At 40.7% G+C, this 17,500-nt stretch overlaps 1 protein-coding gene across 2 annotated transcripts in view; it reads right to left on the bottom strand.

Moving 5' to 3' along the window:
- Window positions 1-4,671, bottom strand: part of avl9 (AVL9 homolog (S. cerevisiase)) — a 32,285-nt gene extending 27,614 nt beyond the window's left edge. The window contains exons 1-2 of one of the 2 annotated variants that reach the window (XM_080855653.1): window positions 3,963-4,671; window positions 1,692-1,812 (exon numbers count right to left, since the gene is read on the bottom strand). In XM_080855653.1, the coding sequence (XP_080711779.1) occupies window positions 1,692-1,812; window positions 3,963-4,046 (205 nt within the window). In that variant the 5' untranslated portion in view covers window positions 4,047-4,671. Of the gene's footprint in view, window positions 1-1,691; window positions 1,813-3,538; window positions 3,592-3,962 lie in introns of those variants that run through there. The other variant, XM_080855654.1, reaches the window with a different exon arrangement.
- Between the last annotated feature and the right edge of the window lie 12,829 nt (window positions 4,672-17,500).

The raw sequence follows: 17,500 nt of genomic DNA, 5'->3' as shown, positions 1-17,500 counted from the left end.
GATGTTCGAACAGCTTCACCAGAGAAAAATCCGAAATGTCGGGCGTTTATGTCGTTATGGAGTAACAAGTTCCGGTGCGAGGTAATTGATAGTCACATTAAAATGTTCTGTTAGCACTGCGAAAAGGCAGGACGACGCAACGGATTCACAAGAGGGTCGAATCATTTTAAAATCTCTACTCTCATTGAACATAGTCAGAGCAATGACCATGTTGCGGCGCTCAATTTATCGCCACAGCAGGTTGCGATTAAAGGCCACTTATTGACGCGCATCAGACATTAATGTTTTTTTTCCCATTGTAAACTTTGGCAAATAAACATGTTGCATTCTAAACTACCTGATTATGTTATGATTTAAGCTACGCATGCCGTCAGTTTTCTTCAATAGGCTAATTTAGAAGCAGAAATAGATATTTGGCCGGCTTATCATTAAAATGTCCGACAAATGAAAACTCTGCCGGTCATTTTGACCGGCAACATTTTTCTCTAGCAGAACCTCTGCCTCACATACAGCGAACGATGGCAACTAGACAATGGTTGATGGTGGAGCTGGACTAGTTTGAGTTATTAGCAGAGGACGTGCTTGTAGCGATTTTTTGGGGGCGACAACTACAACAACAACAGAACAGGAGACAGAGGCGCAGGTGGTATGTACGTTTACTAGATTTTCTGCTAAATCAAGCGTTAGCGTATTCTCAATAACACTCAAAAGTGTGCTGCTAATGCTTAGACCAAAAACCCATTGAAACACATAGTAGCTAGCCTCGCTGCTAACAAGTACAACGTTATCGTGCTGATATGCTCTCACACGCCACCCTCATTGAGGCAAAAGTAATGTTTGCCTCAAATGTCTTTCACATGCCGTTTTATGTAAAGTCAGACATTCTAAATAGGTTCTACACCTAGATGAAATACATTTCCTATTTAATGGATGCAGCATGCTGCCAGCATTACTACGTAGCAAATTACGTTAGATGTCAGTTCAAGCTGGTTGGAGAAGGCACTTTCAACACCGAGCCACCAGCCAAGAGACCAACAGTGGTCGGGAGCAATGTACTTTTCGAGGGTTTATATAAAATACCGTAGCCGTAATGCCGCAAGCGGTGAGGCTTTGTAGTTTACCAAAGTCGTACTAAAACATTTTGACAGAAAACAGGAAATGTGAGGTCCTGACATGTGTGATTCCGGAAATGATGTAGTTTGGAAATGATGCCGTAAGCTGGCCAATCACAGCCAAGGGGGTATCCGACTCTCTACGACTCTTTAAGAAAAGTTAGAAAAAAGCGTTCCTCTCCGACCAGCTCTCCGAGGGCTCTCCGAGGGCTCGGATGGGCGTTAACACCTGGGTGAAGGTGTTGCCAAGGCGTGCCAAAGTGTCCCTCTACGACCGAATCGGAGAGAATCGTAGAAGTAAAAAACGGCCTTTAGGCAGAGAAATGGTTCTTGCCATATATAAGTTTATAATCATCATCTCCCATGACACACTACAGACGGACAAAGCAGAGGATATCTCTTGACAAATACTCAACAGCTACATGCACTGCTCCCAGCAGTCAAGCAGTAGGACATCTGGTTATATTAAAACCACTGTAGACTCTAAAAACAGACATAACCAAATCACCACTGAAATTGAATATGTATTTGTTTTGTGCCGCAAACAATTCTAGATCTCTGATTGTGGACTGAGCTTACCTTCTTGGAAGTTGTGTGCCCCGTCAGGCAAGGCCAGGAAGGGGAGGTACTTCCACTCCTCAGGGAGGGCACTGCTGTCATGGCCCTCATTAGGCATGATGGGAGGATATGAATACTCCACCTAGCAAAAAAAGAAATAAAATCACAATAAGAAAGATTCTAGCGAATTTTTAATAGCTTCCCCTGTTACTGTGCGTGGTTAAAACATGCCATATCAGCAATTTGTGCCTTTTTGCCTTTCAGAGTCATAACTACATGTAAGTACATTTCTTTAGTTGGCCCTGTTAATTTATGCTTTACTTTAAACAATGAGTTGAACTTTGAATATTGACTAAATCTATTTGGACAAAAGATGCCTATTGTGCTTGCTGTGGGTTGGGGGTAGAACTCAGACAACAAATCCTACTTCACAAATGATGCCAAAATAAGGTTGTGACCAACACACTAAAATGACTCTGCACAATAGCACATTATAGATGAGGTGGCAGGTTTCCAATATCTTGACCACCATATGGACAAAAGACCCTGAACCTGAACATCACTCACTACATGAAATGCCTCAAGCCCAATCTGTTGACTCAGGCAGTGACTCCCACTTTACAAACAGTAGTCTACAGGCAGGTGAGAAGTTCAGAGCCGCCCTCTTACATTGCACTTAGATTCTAAATGAGACATCTGGACAGGTGTCAATAGCAATAATAATAACCATGGATTATCCTGCTGACCCCTTCTCTTCAGCCAAAACAGTAGAGAGAGAGAGAAATAGAAGACATAATAGAGCAAGCAAAATGGGCTTAAGTAAAGGAAGACACTGTTAGATTGAAAGGGATCGAGAGAGGGAGAAAGAAACAGAGTCTAACCGGGAGACAAACCTAATCTCTTGATACTCTGAGGGAGGCCAGTAACCCCTATCAGGTGGCGAGCGGCTAATACCTCCCTCTCTCTCTCTCTCTCTCTCTCCCTCTCTCTCTCTCTCTCCCCCTTTATATATCTCTCTCTCTCTCTCTCCTTCTCTGAAACAAGGCCAGATGAAACAAATGCACTCCTTCTAGTCAGCAGGTCTAATCAGATACAACAGAGGGTGTAGATGATCAGCAGGGGGTCAGACCACCTCCATGGCAAGACTTACTACCGTTATTAAGGTAAGTGGTCTACAGCTGTGCGCCCCCCTCCATGACCCAATGTAAAACACACCCAGTGCAAAACTTTAACCTAAGCCACATTTACAGAAGAAAGGAACAGATGGCAAACAACAACAGCTGAGAACACTCACACATCCATGCATTTGTAACTTTCCAAAAATGAAACAACAAAGGCCTATGACCATGTCCAGGTCCATCTCCACTGGGTGACTCTAAAGTGAGCTATTGGTGAATTTAATGACCCAAAAGTAAAATATCCAGAGTTCACTCAGAGCAAAGGCATTTTGCCTACTTACTGGGTCTACAATATAGTTGACAAACTAAATACAAATTGATATAGCCAAAGGAAACATGCTCACGCAGGGCCCGTCTCCTTGACGACAACCAAACTTCACTGCCATTGGCTCATTTTGCTCACGCTGTGATGGCTTATATTTACAATATGGGTAGCTACATGAGAGATATTCCTTCCATTACATAATCCTGACGAGTGCAAATCTTGCTAAAAGAAGAGAGTGACGAAAGTCTAACGTGTAAACCACCCCACCGCTTTCTCTGTGATGCAAACTCGGGGTTTGTGCCACTTTGCGACAAAACAAAGTTTTCTGTTTTATGTTGTCTAAACTGCGCTTTACAAAGGGGTTTTTAATTATGGGACGATGTAACAAAATAGATGTGATGATGTGTCACTTTTCTATAGCCTACCAAAATCTACCAGTTGCAATTTATACTACGATCAATTCAGAACGTAAACTGCGCCGACCTCAACCCTAGCACGGAATGGTACTCTGCGGAACAAAACACCAGGAAATACAGATATTTTGAAGGATGCATGACATTGTGCAAAGGGGGCATGGTTATCATAATTCAAGAAATTGTATTCATTAGTTACACTACTCGGCTAACCTAGCTGTCGTCAGTTTTGTGCACTGTAATTTGTTATTATCTCACTTAACGATGTTGTAACTCAATAAGCCATACTCTTGTGCCACAGCTGCATGGAACTACACAGTTACATTCCCCCTTTATAATCTGATCAAAAGTTTAACTGACAGATACCTGGACAAGCTAACAGTTAATGAGCTAACGATAGTGTCATGCTGCACGAGTTTAACGTAACCCATATTACCTGACAACCCTTCTTGTGATGAAATCCAACCACCACGATATGTAGCACGGGCCCTTTGAGTTCATCTTTGCCATGCGATTCCATGGCGCCGGTTATGTGAGTTGTCTTTATCTTGTTATTCTGCGAAGTGCCAAGTGTAAACAGAACAACAGTGACAGTCCTCTACTAGGCTCGCTGGGCTGTTTTCAAGCTCGCAGTCACAAGAAAGCGGATTGCGCTTCCGCTTCGTGTGGCTGATGGGTTCTACATGACGTCACTCAATACGTCGTCCGTGCAGCGCCGCCCCTCGCCTCGAACCCGATATGAATGGCAGCTGTTGTATAATGATGCGGCTCCTTTAAGAGCAGCACGTACGGCGAGGGAAAAAGTGTGTGAGAGAACGGGAATGTGTATGATTCGTTTGGATGAAGCCACCGGAGAAAAGCTGAACCTGTGTGGAGAATAAATCCTCAGAAATAATCGGTTGCCATTTATTTATTTATCAACTGTATGACTATATCGATACAACACTTTGGCCCTGGAGCAGTGAACGAAGTATCCCCTCCCCTGTAATCTCCAACTACAGTCAGAAACAGACAGAGCAAGAAAGGTTAACACTGGCGACCACAAAGGGACAGAAAAATACAACGATATCTGCTGTGGTGAGCACACTGTGGAAATAACCGGTGAGATAAACCGGAGCAGTAAGCATGACGGTGCCAACGTTAGAGCGTTAGCCAAGATGGCGGCCTCAGCTACAAGTGTAGCGCCTTGTGACTGAACGTTACAGGGATTAAAGTATTCCGGCACCGTGCCGGATTTCCGGCGTGCAGCGTTTGGCTGCGGGAAAAAAGTCTAATATAATTTTTTTTTATATTGAAAACTCGTTATCATCACCATTACTTTCGAGTTTATGAGTTCGTCTGCCAATGATATGAAAAAAGCACAACTCTCAGGCTGTTAAAAAGAACATAATTAGCCAATCAGAAGTAGATTAGGGCGGGTCTTGGGAAAATGTGCTTTCACCACCGACTTTTCTGTATCGCTCTGCCTACGTAGATGCCAAAGTAGAGATACTGTCAGACCGAAGCAGAGTAAGTTCAAGAATCCTTGGGAAGATGCCCTCCTAGTTGATGAAGGGTTGAAAAAGAAATGGCGCTGGGCATGAATAGAAGAGATAGGGAAGGACGGTAAGACTTTTGGTAGCCGGTGTAAGAAGTTAAGAGAAGCAGGTGCTCTCTTGTTGTGCTCAAGAAAGCTACTGTATGCAACTAGCGGGAAAAAGGTGCTTCCAGTGCTTCCACTTATTCGTAGAGCAGCTGTTCGTGCTATCCAACACACAACGCTTTTACCGGGAGCAACAACCACATCTGATGTTCCGGCATCAATAACTGACCGTTAATGTGCCCTGAAAATATGCGTGTGTACGTTCATCGCAGAACACAATCCAGGCAAGCTCGCCCAACCCCTGGTGAATTTATGCCAAAAAATAGCTGAATACAAAATTGCTTTGACTAAACTGTCAATATCCAATCAGCATGCCAGCTATTTTAACACACACGGCATAACACCAGAGTTTAAAAGACGTATTTCGGAAAAGCTAAAGCTTTCCTTAAATGTCGACGAAGCCACCAACAAGAACCTGGACAATGTCCTCGTTCGTTTTTTTGTTGAAGATACAACGCAGTAAAAACGCAACACTTGCCAGGCAGGAACATGAATATAGCCAATGCCTCAGCAATTAGGCTACTGTATGCTAGAATAAAAGATATATATATTTTAGGGATGCACCGATATGGAAATTCTTGGCCGATACCGATACCGATGTTCAAAACAACAATCTAGCCGATACCGATACCGATACCGATATTTGTTTATTTTGTTTTTGTTGTTATTCATTCACCCTTTTGTGCCAGGAAAATAATGAAATCATTATCTAAAAAGCAATGTGTTAAATCATGTCAGCCCTTTATCACTCTTAACTTTGACTGATCACAAATTCAATCAGATTTATGAATCAATCTTTAGTTTAACTAAACTTTATTTAATATAATATCACCAGGCATCAAGACATCATTTCAACTGTAAACAGATGCTTGCAATGCAGCCTTACAAAACACCAGCATAAACCCTTAGGGAATGCCATATAAATTCAAGATTAAAATGAATATAATACAATATTTTTCTTTAAAAACTGCCTGCCATAAACATCGGCCAGTACCATCGGTGAAAGTCAAGTTTATTACCGATAGGCCGATAACATTAAAAGAGGCAAACATCGGCCGATACCGATGTACGGCCGATGCATCGGTGCATCCCTAATATATTTTATTATACGATTATTTCTTCTGAACGAAGTAATAATGGAAATGTTGCAATATAAAACATTCTACAGCTCACTGTTGCTCTTTAACGGTTTAAAAAGTGAATCACTGTCCTTTTTCATATATCCTCAATGAAATGGTTGCAAATCCAATCTTCTTTCACTGACTGAATTTCACATACCCTTATAACATGTCACCTTGTGGTTGTAGGTCATCTTGAAATCTTCCTAGGACAAAGCTTTGCAGCAAAACTTGCCATCAATCTGCCATCATTCATTTCTAAATGTTTTTTTGTTTGATTGTTTGTTTTTTTGACCCTGTAAATGTTCCCTCGCCACAGGACGCCCCCCTGCCCCCCCCCCCCCCCCCGGCACACGGTGCCTCGCCACAGGACTGGCGGACTTTGCACTTGACTGGCTCGTTAACCTTTTCTCATGTTAAATCTGCTCATCCATTACACCAATATGATAATGCAGCAACGCCATTACAGCCCCCTCTCTTTGAGCCACTTAAGTCATGTGTATGCCAGCCCTGTTCCATACGCCACCAGGCTTCTTCTGAGAGAGGATGAATATGACTCCAGGGAGTCCTGGCCAGTATGGTGTTACCACCCCGTTGAGAGAGTTCCTGCATCGGTTTGAGAGCCCTGGCGAACCGCTGGACTAGACCATGAGCATTCAGTTAGCAGCATGGGCCATTGTCCACAGGATTACAGGATTATATTTTCAATCTTTTCTAGGGGCACCATAATTTTTGCCCAGGCCAGTTTATTTATTTTTTTTAATTATTATTATTCTGTTGAACCACAATTAAAAAGCAATGTCTGATTTTCATTAGTTCATTTTTATGTATTATTACTTTTGTCAGTTTCAAGTTATTTCAGTGACCATTGAAGCTAAATCTTCATTTAACGGAAGGCTACCAACAATTTTGTCCAAGTCTGTACATCAGCATTTGGAACATGCTATAAGAGAAAGAAACACTTAAGAATAAGTTAAGTGTTAACAATAAGTAACAATAAGGAATAAGGTAATTTTATCAGTATCAATATAGGCATTAGCAATTTGATATAAAAGAAGAGGGAGAGAGAGAGGCTGCCTGGGCAAGTGTATGGGAATTGTATTATTATTGTTATGGTTTGTTCAGTTATGGTTGGCTGACATGGTGCATGCAGATTTGAGTTAGGATGGGAGGATACCCAGCAGTGCCTGACTGGCTGGAGACAGCCGCAGCACGCGCTGTATCCGGGATCTGTAAAGGCCCTCCTTCACGTTACAACATGCTCTGTCTCTAGCCCAGTTTTATTGATTTGGGGGATTTTGTATGTGTTTAGTTGTGAAGAGATATGTTTAGTTATGTTGGTTGGCTTGGTGCATGGGGAGTTTTAGTCATAAAAGCATACTGGGGTGGCAGGATACACAATACTGCCCAATTGGCTGGTGACAGTCACAACACGTGCCATATGTGGTCCCTGAAATCCGTAAAAGGCCCTCCTTCACAGTACAACACACTGTCTGTAGCCCAGTAATAAAAGAGTCTGTTTGTTGACCAGAGTCAAAAGAGCCAAATTAAATTGACCTTGATTCAATGTTGTAAAACAATACAATGCCTGAATCCTTTTATAGGCACAGTATGCCCTACTTGTTATGGAACATCATTATCTCAAGTTGAGTTTAATGTTATACGTACCGTTTTGTCTGTTTCTAGATCAGCTCTCCAGCAGCATTTTTTGGTGACTGGTTTTGGCACCATACAATAGACAATGTCCAGCCTAGAGATGCAGCCAGTGCCAGGCTTATTGGGTGCACTGGATTTGTTCAGTCCATCCAGAGCCTCTCCATACCTCATGTAGTCCTAGAACCACTCACTGTGGTTATGGTCAGGTGTGACCACCGTCTCAGGATAAGGGAAGGACCAGCCGAGAAATTCAAATCTCTGACCCTCAGAAGATGTTGACTGATGTGACACAACATCAGGACCACTAAAGGAGCCATGATGATCTCCATCATATGAGAGGTTGTGTTGGGGAGGAGGACTGTGGGTTTCTATTTCTTCATCTTCCTCAGGATAGACATTGACAAAATAAATTGTGTTGGTGTCACCCACTGACCAAAATGTATATCTTAGACTCTCATCTATTCAGAAAAAAAGTGCAGAAAGGCAAAGAGGCTGCCTAGTGCCTAATAAATTATGTGAAATGAAAAGTTAATCTACAGAACACCACACGTCTTTATGAACACTAATGGTTACAAAGTAATCTGTAATGATTACAATGCTTATACCAGCTAGCAGTGTCCAGCTTACTAACTTCTTACTGGTAGCAAGCATCACAGGCTATGTCTATCAATATTGTATGAACGAGTGGGTAATTGTTGGTCATTGCTGACCAAACAATTGTGCAAAACATAACACAAGAAAAATCTGCTTTTCCATCTTTCCATTTTGAAAATACAGGCCAACATTTTGTATGCCATTAACATTAAGACTTTGAAAAGTTTTATTATGAAACTTAAATGTTCCCATCCTTCCCACCCATCTCCCATTCACAATAACATCAATTCAAGCCTCACTTCAGTTATTAGTAATCTTCTGTAAATAATGAACTAAAATGTCTTAACTGTGAGCTTAATCACTGTGACATCATTCCAATAATATGACTTTGGCAGAGGTATTACTGGCTGTAATGAGCTCATCACTGTTAGGTAAAAACGCAATGTCATACTGCGCACTTTTCAGTAGGCTACATACTGTTATTTTATTACTTGTCCTACTTTGCATTAAGTGTCATTATATAAATATAATATAGAATAAATATTACTCAATTCAGTACATATTTTAAAATGTTACTAAACCTAACAATAATCCTACTGTAAATTGCTTTGGATAAATGTATCGGCCGCATTAATAAATATCAATACAAAACGACGGGAGACTTTTCTTTATTACCAAAAGAAAGTTTAATGATAATTCAAAATGTACCAAATTTGGGGGTGTGGGCTTAGTTCTATTTTCTTTGATGACGATACAGGCACTGTTCACATGTCGTTTCCTTGATGTTTGGTCACCAGTTATGGATACTTGTGGATACAACTGCACCGCTTTGCCCTCTTGACCCTAAAGTATTTTCGAGTTAGCAAGAAGTCTCTTGAGTCAGCCATTTTGGATGAGTTTACATATTTAGCCAATGCACTTAATGGTAAGAATGAATATATTGGCTATTCTATCTTTGCACATAAAGGATAGTTGAATGAGGTGACAGCCATATCACATCATCCTGTAAAATCATTAATGATTGTACTCATTTGTGTGTTATTTAACCACCAAGGGCATACAAAAGCATAGGGTGTTCATACACAAATGATCAAGTCTTCTCTGGCTGTCACAATGTTTGTCTTGTAAGGGAAACCCCACAATTCACACCTGCCTATAAACTATGCAGTCGCCAAGATCATTGGCTCCCTTGTTTTTGGACGATTTTTGGATCGATTTGAATACACTGACAGGAGGTTGCAGATGCTGATGAAAATGTTAATAAATCTATTTGAAGTTGAAGCCTCCATTTAGGCTGAGGTATTGTGCAAGTGTTCAATGAAAACATCACACTGTTTTTAAACATGTTTTTTTCAAAGTACTAAGATGAACAGAATGGGTAGGCAATATAAGAGTACAATGGGTAGGCAATGTTTAAGTACAATATATGAGTAAAGTGACTATAACGGATGGGTGAAGAAGAGAGGACCTTATCATTTCCTTCCATTTTGTAGCTGTACAACTCTTTCCCGCTGGTGATGAGACTCTTGCCTGTACCTCACCAGACAGTCTTAAAGAACTGGAACACTGAAAGATTTCCTGAGGGTACAAATTGAGCAACACAAGAAAGACTGGACCCAGGGAAGCCCAGGGATTACATCGACTGCTACCTGAGTGAGATTGAAAAGGTGAGAAGTGTGTATGCGAGTTGGCCTATATACTGTATATCTAATTTTTTTTTTTTTTCCCGGAATAACACTTGCTCACTTTTTCATTGGAATGACACAAAGGTGTCATCCTAATGTCACTCTCTTTTTTTTCCTTTTCTGTTTTGGTGTAATCGCTCAAGAACAAGGACGACACAGCTTCTGGCTTCCAAGAGGAGAATCTGATCATGAGCAGCCTGGATCTGTTTGTGTCCTGCTGAGAGACCACGTCCACCACCCTTTGTTGGAGCTTCCTCTACATGGCCAAATATCTGGAGGTCCAAGGTGCGGTGAGATTGCACCGGGCATGCTTTTAATGTGTCTCCCATTTTTGAGGTTTGATCCTGCTGACGCCACAGTTTCTGGCTGGGCCTCGCTGGGGCAATCGAGGCATGAAACAGATTTTGGACTGTACCCCAATCTGAATTAGACATCTGATCAAAGTTGTATTTCATCCACAATCAGATGAACATTGTTGTCTTTTCTCCAAACAAAGCAGTTTTATTGTGACCAAATAATAATAGACGCATGTACATTTACCCCAGATGCTGCCAGAGAGGCCTGCTACTCTTAAGAGGTGATGTGTGGGTTGGCTTTTACCTGATTTATTATGACCGCCGCGCGAGAGCGCTGTGGCGGTCATATAGGTTTAGTCGTTTTTTTTTTTTTTTCAGTTTGCCGATTTTCTGTCAACGATTCCCGGGACACTGAAACACCGGGGTGCACGACATTTGGTGGGCATGTAGCCCCACTAGATTAGCGTGGAACCATTGGTTTTCGTTTTGATCCGTCGGACTGGAGCCCTTTTAAAGAGGGTGGGGCGATTCAGTTTTTCTAAGACTAAGTCGAAAACCGTAGGGCTTAAGAGGCCACGTCAACCATTCCACTACCACTTATTTCATGTATAGCGCCAGCTAGTTACAAATGAAAAAGCAAAAATGGAGTGTTGTAAAAAATGGAAGGAAGCTTCAGTAGTAGGGATGCACGATATTATCGGCAAGACATCGGTATCGGCAGTTATCGGCTTAAAAACTTAATTATCGGTATCTGCAGATATGAAAAATTTCTGCCGATGTACCTGGCCGATAAGGTGACGTGTAAATTATGCGCACGCAAAGCAAATGTTTATGAGCGTCGGCTGTGTGGCAGTATCCTACTTCACAGTATCAGAGGATGATGACAAAATGCCTATTTGTCCGAAAACTTTTCAGGAGAAGGAGGAGGAGATGCAGCTTGGCCATAATGTAGGTTGCATGCATAGATGCAGACCACCCGCGTGTCACGCTTTACAACATTACCTGTCGCGCTAATTGACGTTAATAAGTCACGGAGTTAGTTAGACAACACTAGCTTGTTAGCTTGCATGCTACGTGACACCAGAGAAGTTGATACCTCATTTCACGGGATGTGAAACGTTATGTCTCAAGCCCACGCTATCTGTACATGGCTCACTTTTGCATTTATGGAATTTATACAGCTAACTTGGCAATAGCGTTACATTGCTTAGTCTAGAAATCCTAGAAGGGACGTTACTAAACTGTAAATCAGTTAACCAAGGTTAGCTTGCAAAGTTAGCCAAGCATGCTACGCGACACCAGAGAAGTTTATGATACCTCATTTCACAGGATGTGAAACGTTATGTCACAAGCCAACGCTGTCTGTACATGGCTCACTTTTGCATTTATGGAATTTATACAGCTAACTTGGCAATAACATTACATAGATTAGTCTAGAAATCCTAGAATGGACATTGTTAAACTGTAAGTCAGTCAACCAAGGTTAGCTTGCAAAGTTAGCCAAGCATGCTACGTGACACCAGAGAAGTTGATGATGCCTCATTTGACCCGATGTGAAACGTTATGTCACGAGCCCACGCGATCTACATGGCTTACTTTTCCATATGTGGAATTTAAACAGCTAACTTGGCAATAACGTTACATAGATTAGTCTAGAAATCCTAGAAGAGACGTTATTAAACTGTAAGTCAGTTAACCAACGTTAGCTTGCCAAGTAAGCCAAGCTGCATTTCCAGAGTGTAGTTGTTCAAGGTCAAGGAGGTACTGTTCAAGTATGAAAATTGTGACGTGAAAATATAAATAAATCTGCCATATTTGAAACCATTTCAGTTTCATGAGTGAATGTCTATTTCTAAATTGATACACATCAAGTCTGTAATGTCCTGTATTTACAGCAATACCCTAGCATAATAACAGATTTATTCTAGTACAGGAGAGACTTTTCAATAATTAAAAAGCTGAGGTGTATATATCGGTATCGGCATCGGCAATCGGCCAAAATGAGCTTGTAAATATCGGATATCGGCTAAAATTCAATATCGTGCATCCCTATTCAGTAGGACATAGTAGGTTTCTCACTGACGGAATTGAAGATGGAAAGTTGTCAGCTTACAAGTGGTGGTGTTTGTATAGGTGGTCTGACATTACAGTCTGTAGTCTATAGTAGTCTGACATTAGATCCATTACTACCCTCTATCCCGAACCAAGATCAACTGCCACACACCCCTCTATGCCTGTTTATACATTGAATGCTAAACAGTATCCTTTCAGAAAATCACAGAGACACCAAATCTTAATACCCCATCTAACAGGTTTCTTAGGCATATACTGTTTCCAAAGTAACATGCCGTCAGATTTAATCATGGCCTCACCCACTGAAAGATTTTTACATGGTCAAAGAAGTTTAAGGACGTAGTTGCACAGCATTTTGCTGGTGGTGAACATTGACTGAGACAGGTATCCATGAATTTTGGAAGTGGTCATTGACTGCATTTTGTATCTAAGCAATGGAAAAGTATCCCATTTAGTTGGTCTGCTGGATGTGTTTTGAGAAAGAGTACATGGTATTGAACCAAGTGTGAAAATGATTGGAAAAAACTGTAATGGTCTCACTTTCTGAAGCTTGTCACCAGAGTCTGCTATCGTTGGGTTTGAACAGGGTAGGTATCTGCATAACTCCTCATACTTAATTCATGGCATTGGTGTCTGCCACATAGGTCACTTGTAAGGCTGGATCAGATGAACAGTAGTCAAGAAAAGAGGGTATATGATGGATATCCATGAGGATGTTTATCCTCACAAACACCTTCACCTCCTCCACAAATGTATTGCACCAGGATGCTTTTGAAGAGGCATAGTTAGGTGTTTTCCACCAAATTAGCAAAAATGTTGGTAATCTGTATGGTTAAGTTAAGTAGTGTTAATATTTTAATATTTATTCATTTATTTACAAAATATATAACAAATACTAATTAAATACATTAAGAATATATTAAATATAATAACTACATCTGCTGTACGGTTCAAAACTTATGAATTTGAACTTTAGGGTGTATGTAATGATTTGTATTTTAATATTTGTAGAAGTCACTAATACATATTTGATATCATATTAACAAAGAATGTATGCCCTTTCAAACAAAACAAACTTGTAATTGTAATTTTTCTTTTTTTTTCTAACTGTAACTGTTTGTTTACAGAATAACAAAAAATGAAGGAATTCTCTGTTTTTCGTGGGATTTTCCTGGAGTGTTCTAGAATTCTATTGGGGTATAGAGGGTGAAAGATATTGTGCAATTAAGAGGCCAAAGTATTCTCTCATTTGAAATCCTTAGCTGCATATTAAGCCCACTAGAACAAAGTTGCTTAGATGCAGCTGGGTCAATCAAATTTTCCAGTCTACATTCTCCAGTAGTGCTCGTGGTGTGGCTATTCTTATTAGCCAAACTATCCCATTTAGACATGTTTCCATCATGTGTGACCCAAATGGTAGGTATATTGTGGTGACGGGCCACATTTATGTAAGGTCTTCAATTTACTGCCTAGCCTCTCAGATACACATGTGATCATAGGTGGTGATTTCAATTGTGTGCTTGATGATTTTCAGTCCAGTTTAAGGTTATGCATAGACTCCACTATTCGAAAACTAAACTGCATCGAATATATCCTACAGTCTCTCCTTTGTGTGATCGATGTAAATCTGCTGAAGGATCCTTAACCCACCTTTTCTGGACACGTTCAAAGCTGTACAACTTCTGGTGTGGACTATTCAAATGGTTTTCTGAAATGTACAACTGTGTATTCAAGCCTGAGCCAGAGGTGGCGCTGTTTGGTTACTCCCTGGCCGAATCTCGATTCTTCTCCTTGCCCCTTTTGCTTAATCTTGTCTTAGTCTTAACCCTAGCACTTGCAAGTGTAAAGGCCAAGGGCTGAGATCTTTCCCCTATGAAATGAGACGCCACTAGGTTTCGGGTACGTCATGCGTGACTGTATGAGCTATGAAACTAGCGATTTAAAAAAAAGTCTAATGAAGAACATGGTTGCAAATATATATGTATACAACTGTGTAGAGCACGAAACAAGACTGTCGTCATTTTTAAATTAATTATAAGCCAAAAATACTTACATGTAATGTATTTAGCATGATAGCTGGCAAGCTACCATATAAGCCAATGGAGTGGTGGTATACACGCTAAATGTATCCTAAAACTACCGTTTGAAAGCTTCAGTTAAGACCTAAAATACTATACATCGTTCGAGTAGCACATTTCAGATCAAACCGAGTCATTATAAACATATAAAAAGTTGTGTAGATAGCTTTATTCATGTAAAATATTCATCGCTTCAAGCAGCCATGTTTTTTTGAAAATTCCCGAGCTGGTTTCGCGGTGTGCTCTGGGATAGCCCTTGGAGTTAAGGTAGCCCTCCGATCATCTCAAAAACGAGGGCCATACACCCCTTAACCTTACCCCTTAATCTTGATCAAGTTGGGTATTGAGACACCACTAGCTCTCACATGAACGCGCAATTTCAAGGGTAAGGGGTAAGATAAGGGGTAAGGGGAAGTATTGAGATTGGGCCCCTGTCTCTATTGCCTCAAAGTATCCCAGTACAGCACACCATCATGTATGGAATGTTAATTGCAAAGAAACTGATTCTAAGGCTGTGGAAGTCAGATACAGTGCCACTCTTCAAGACGTGGCTAACAGAGCTTACTTCTCTATTACATATGGAGAAAATCCGATACAGTTTGACAAACAATCTTACACAATTCTACAGGATTTGGCAGCCATTCTTAGACCATCTTGCTCAATTTGATGGCGATCTTGAGCAGCTATGAGACTCACAATAGGCCACTCACCTCTCCTTTGATGTATCTTGTGTTCATTTACTAGTGATGCATCATACATTTCATTGTCTTGAGTAGTACGCCCTGTTATTTTTGTGTGTCTGTGTGTTTGATATATTTTATTTATTTTATAATTTTATTTTATTTCAATTGACGTATTTTATGTCTGGTTGTACTTTAATACCTGAAAAAAACGTAATAAACATACAAAGCAAAAAAATTTGCCAGGGACATCAAGCCTGTAACCGTCCATCTTCGTTAGAGTTTTTGTCCATAGATGGAGCAAAATGGCTCTGTAGCGCCCCCTAGAACATTGCAAAAAAACCTGCGCATTGGGGTTATTTTGGCGTAGCTTGACGGAATTCGGTACACTTCTTCATCATGCTTGGACGCACCAAAAAGTCTCTTGACGCCATGGTGGCAGGTCCACAGGAAGTAGGCCATTTGAGTGGAAGATGCGTTTTGACGGCGTTGCACACCTTGCATCTGATCGAACTCCTCTGACAGATTTAATGGTAACGCCTTGAAATGTGGTCATTTTGCAATGTTGCATGGAATTGTTTGTGTATCATCTAAGCCTATGATTTCTCATAGTTAAGATCACCTTAGCTGACGTAGGAAGTACAGTCTTTGCCTTGATTTCTTCGGTGGGTGTTCACAGTCCATGCAAGATCCACAGTAATGGGTATTCCCATGTATGTTAAACTTGATGTCAATGACTTAACATAAAAATAACATTATCGTATATTTGCCTCATTGTTATTCTTGGACGCGGCTATCTATACAGCACTAATTAGAATTAATTTAGCCCACTTTTGAGGATGTTCGGATGTTTTCCTCTATCTTTAACGATGTTTCTAACCACACGGGAGCCGCCATTTTTCCATTCTGTTGACAAATGCAGCCTTCTCATTGGTGTAGCATGATCACGTGTCGAACCGTGGCACGGCTCCCGACAAAAATCTTATTACGCTCTGAAGTCTCTAGTTCTGCATGAAACAAAGCCATATAGACAATCGACTGGAAAATCAGCGACGAACTTTTTTTTGGTAACTAACCACTACTCGTTCTTTTTTATAAGCTAAAGATTGTGTAGATGCCAGTGAGTGGAACGGGCTGAAACGAAAACCGTGTTCACCTTACGGCCTACTAGTGGAATTGTAACCCCTCTACAAAATATCACGTCCGAGAATGTAAGCATCTTACATTATTTCAGCCAATCAGGGCAAGCAATGGAAAATGTAAGCCTTTTGCATTATTTTAGCCAATCAGGGCGATGTAAAATATCGTTTCTCACGAGATTTTCTTCTGAAGGCGCGGAAAGAGCATTGCGGCTGTCAAATTACCATTGATTTTTAAGTAAGTATTTAGTTTACATGGGCGTTATTATTATTTTTGTTGAAAATATCATCCACCTATGCTATAGTAACTGTAAATGCCTGCTGTACAGCCCGAAAGTTTACAGTTGTTAAACTGCCACCTCATAATCTATAATTTGTTAGAAAAGAAAAGAAAAGATAGCATGCTATAACGAAGCTAGCTAAGCTAGTGATTGTACAAGTTTAAAGATATGTATCATTAGCATGTATTTAGCAGTCAGTAATTGATTCTCTAGTGAACAAGATTAACCATTATCTATGGTTTAATTGGTAATATTTCTAGCATGAGTGAATCAGCCCAGTTATGTTAGGAAGATTGTCATAGAAGTTGCAATTATTCCACTCGCACAGGTACAACTGACCGGTGAGAGACTGTTCCTAGTAGTTATGGCAGGTAAGATAAGAATGTCTGGAAATCATTCACAACATTTCTTTTATTACCTTGTCATAGAATGTGTAATCGAAATTAGTGGTCATGCATTGCTTGTTAAAATGTCAGCACATTAAATTCTGAGTCAATGCTATAATACACTTGACAGTAATGCAGGGTTGGTTAATCTGAATAGGTTGGTTTTGATAGCCTGCTTGAGGGACGATATTGATGGGGTGAGGGCAGGGAAGTCAGTGTCAACCCAGGTCCAGCTTGTTCCTAGATGTCACACAGGAGTTTGCGAGACGTCACCAGCCCGGGCACTATGAAAGCAGCTGCCCAACTGTTGTTACCCAGAACGCGCCTTCTCCAACTTTACTCCTGT

Source organism: Sprattus sprattus (assembly GCF_963457725.1).
Source record: "Sprattus sprattus genome assembly, chromosome: 17".
Lineage (NCBI taxonomy): Eukaryota > Metazoa > Chordata > Actinopteri > Clupeiformes > Clupeidae > Sprattus > Sprattus sprattus.
Note: the sequence above shows the minus strand (reverse complement) of the source record. Positions and strands in the feature narration are given on the sequence as shown.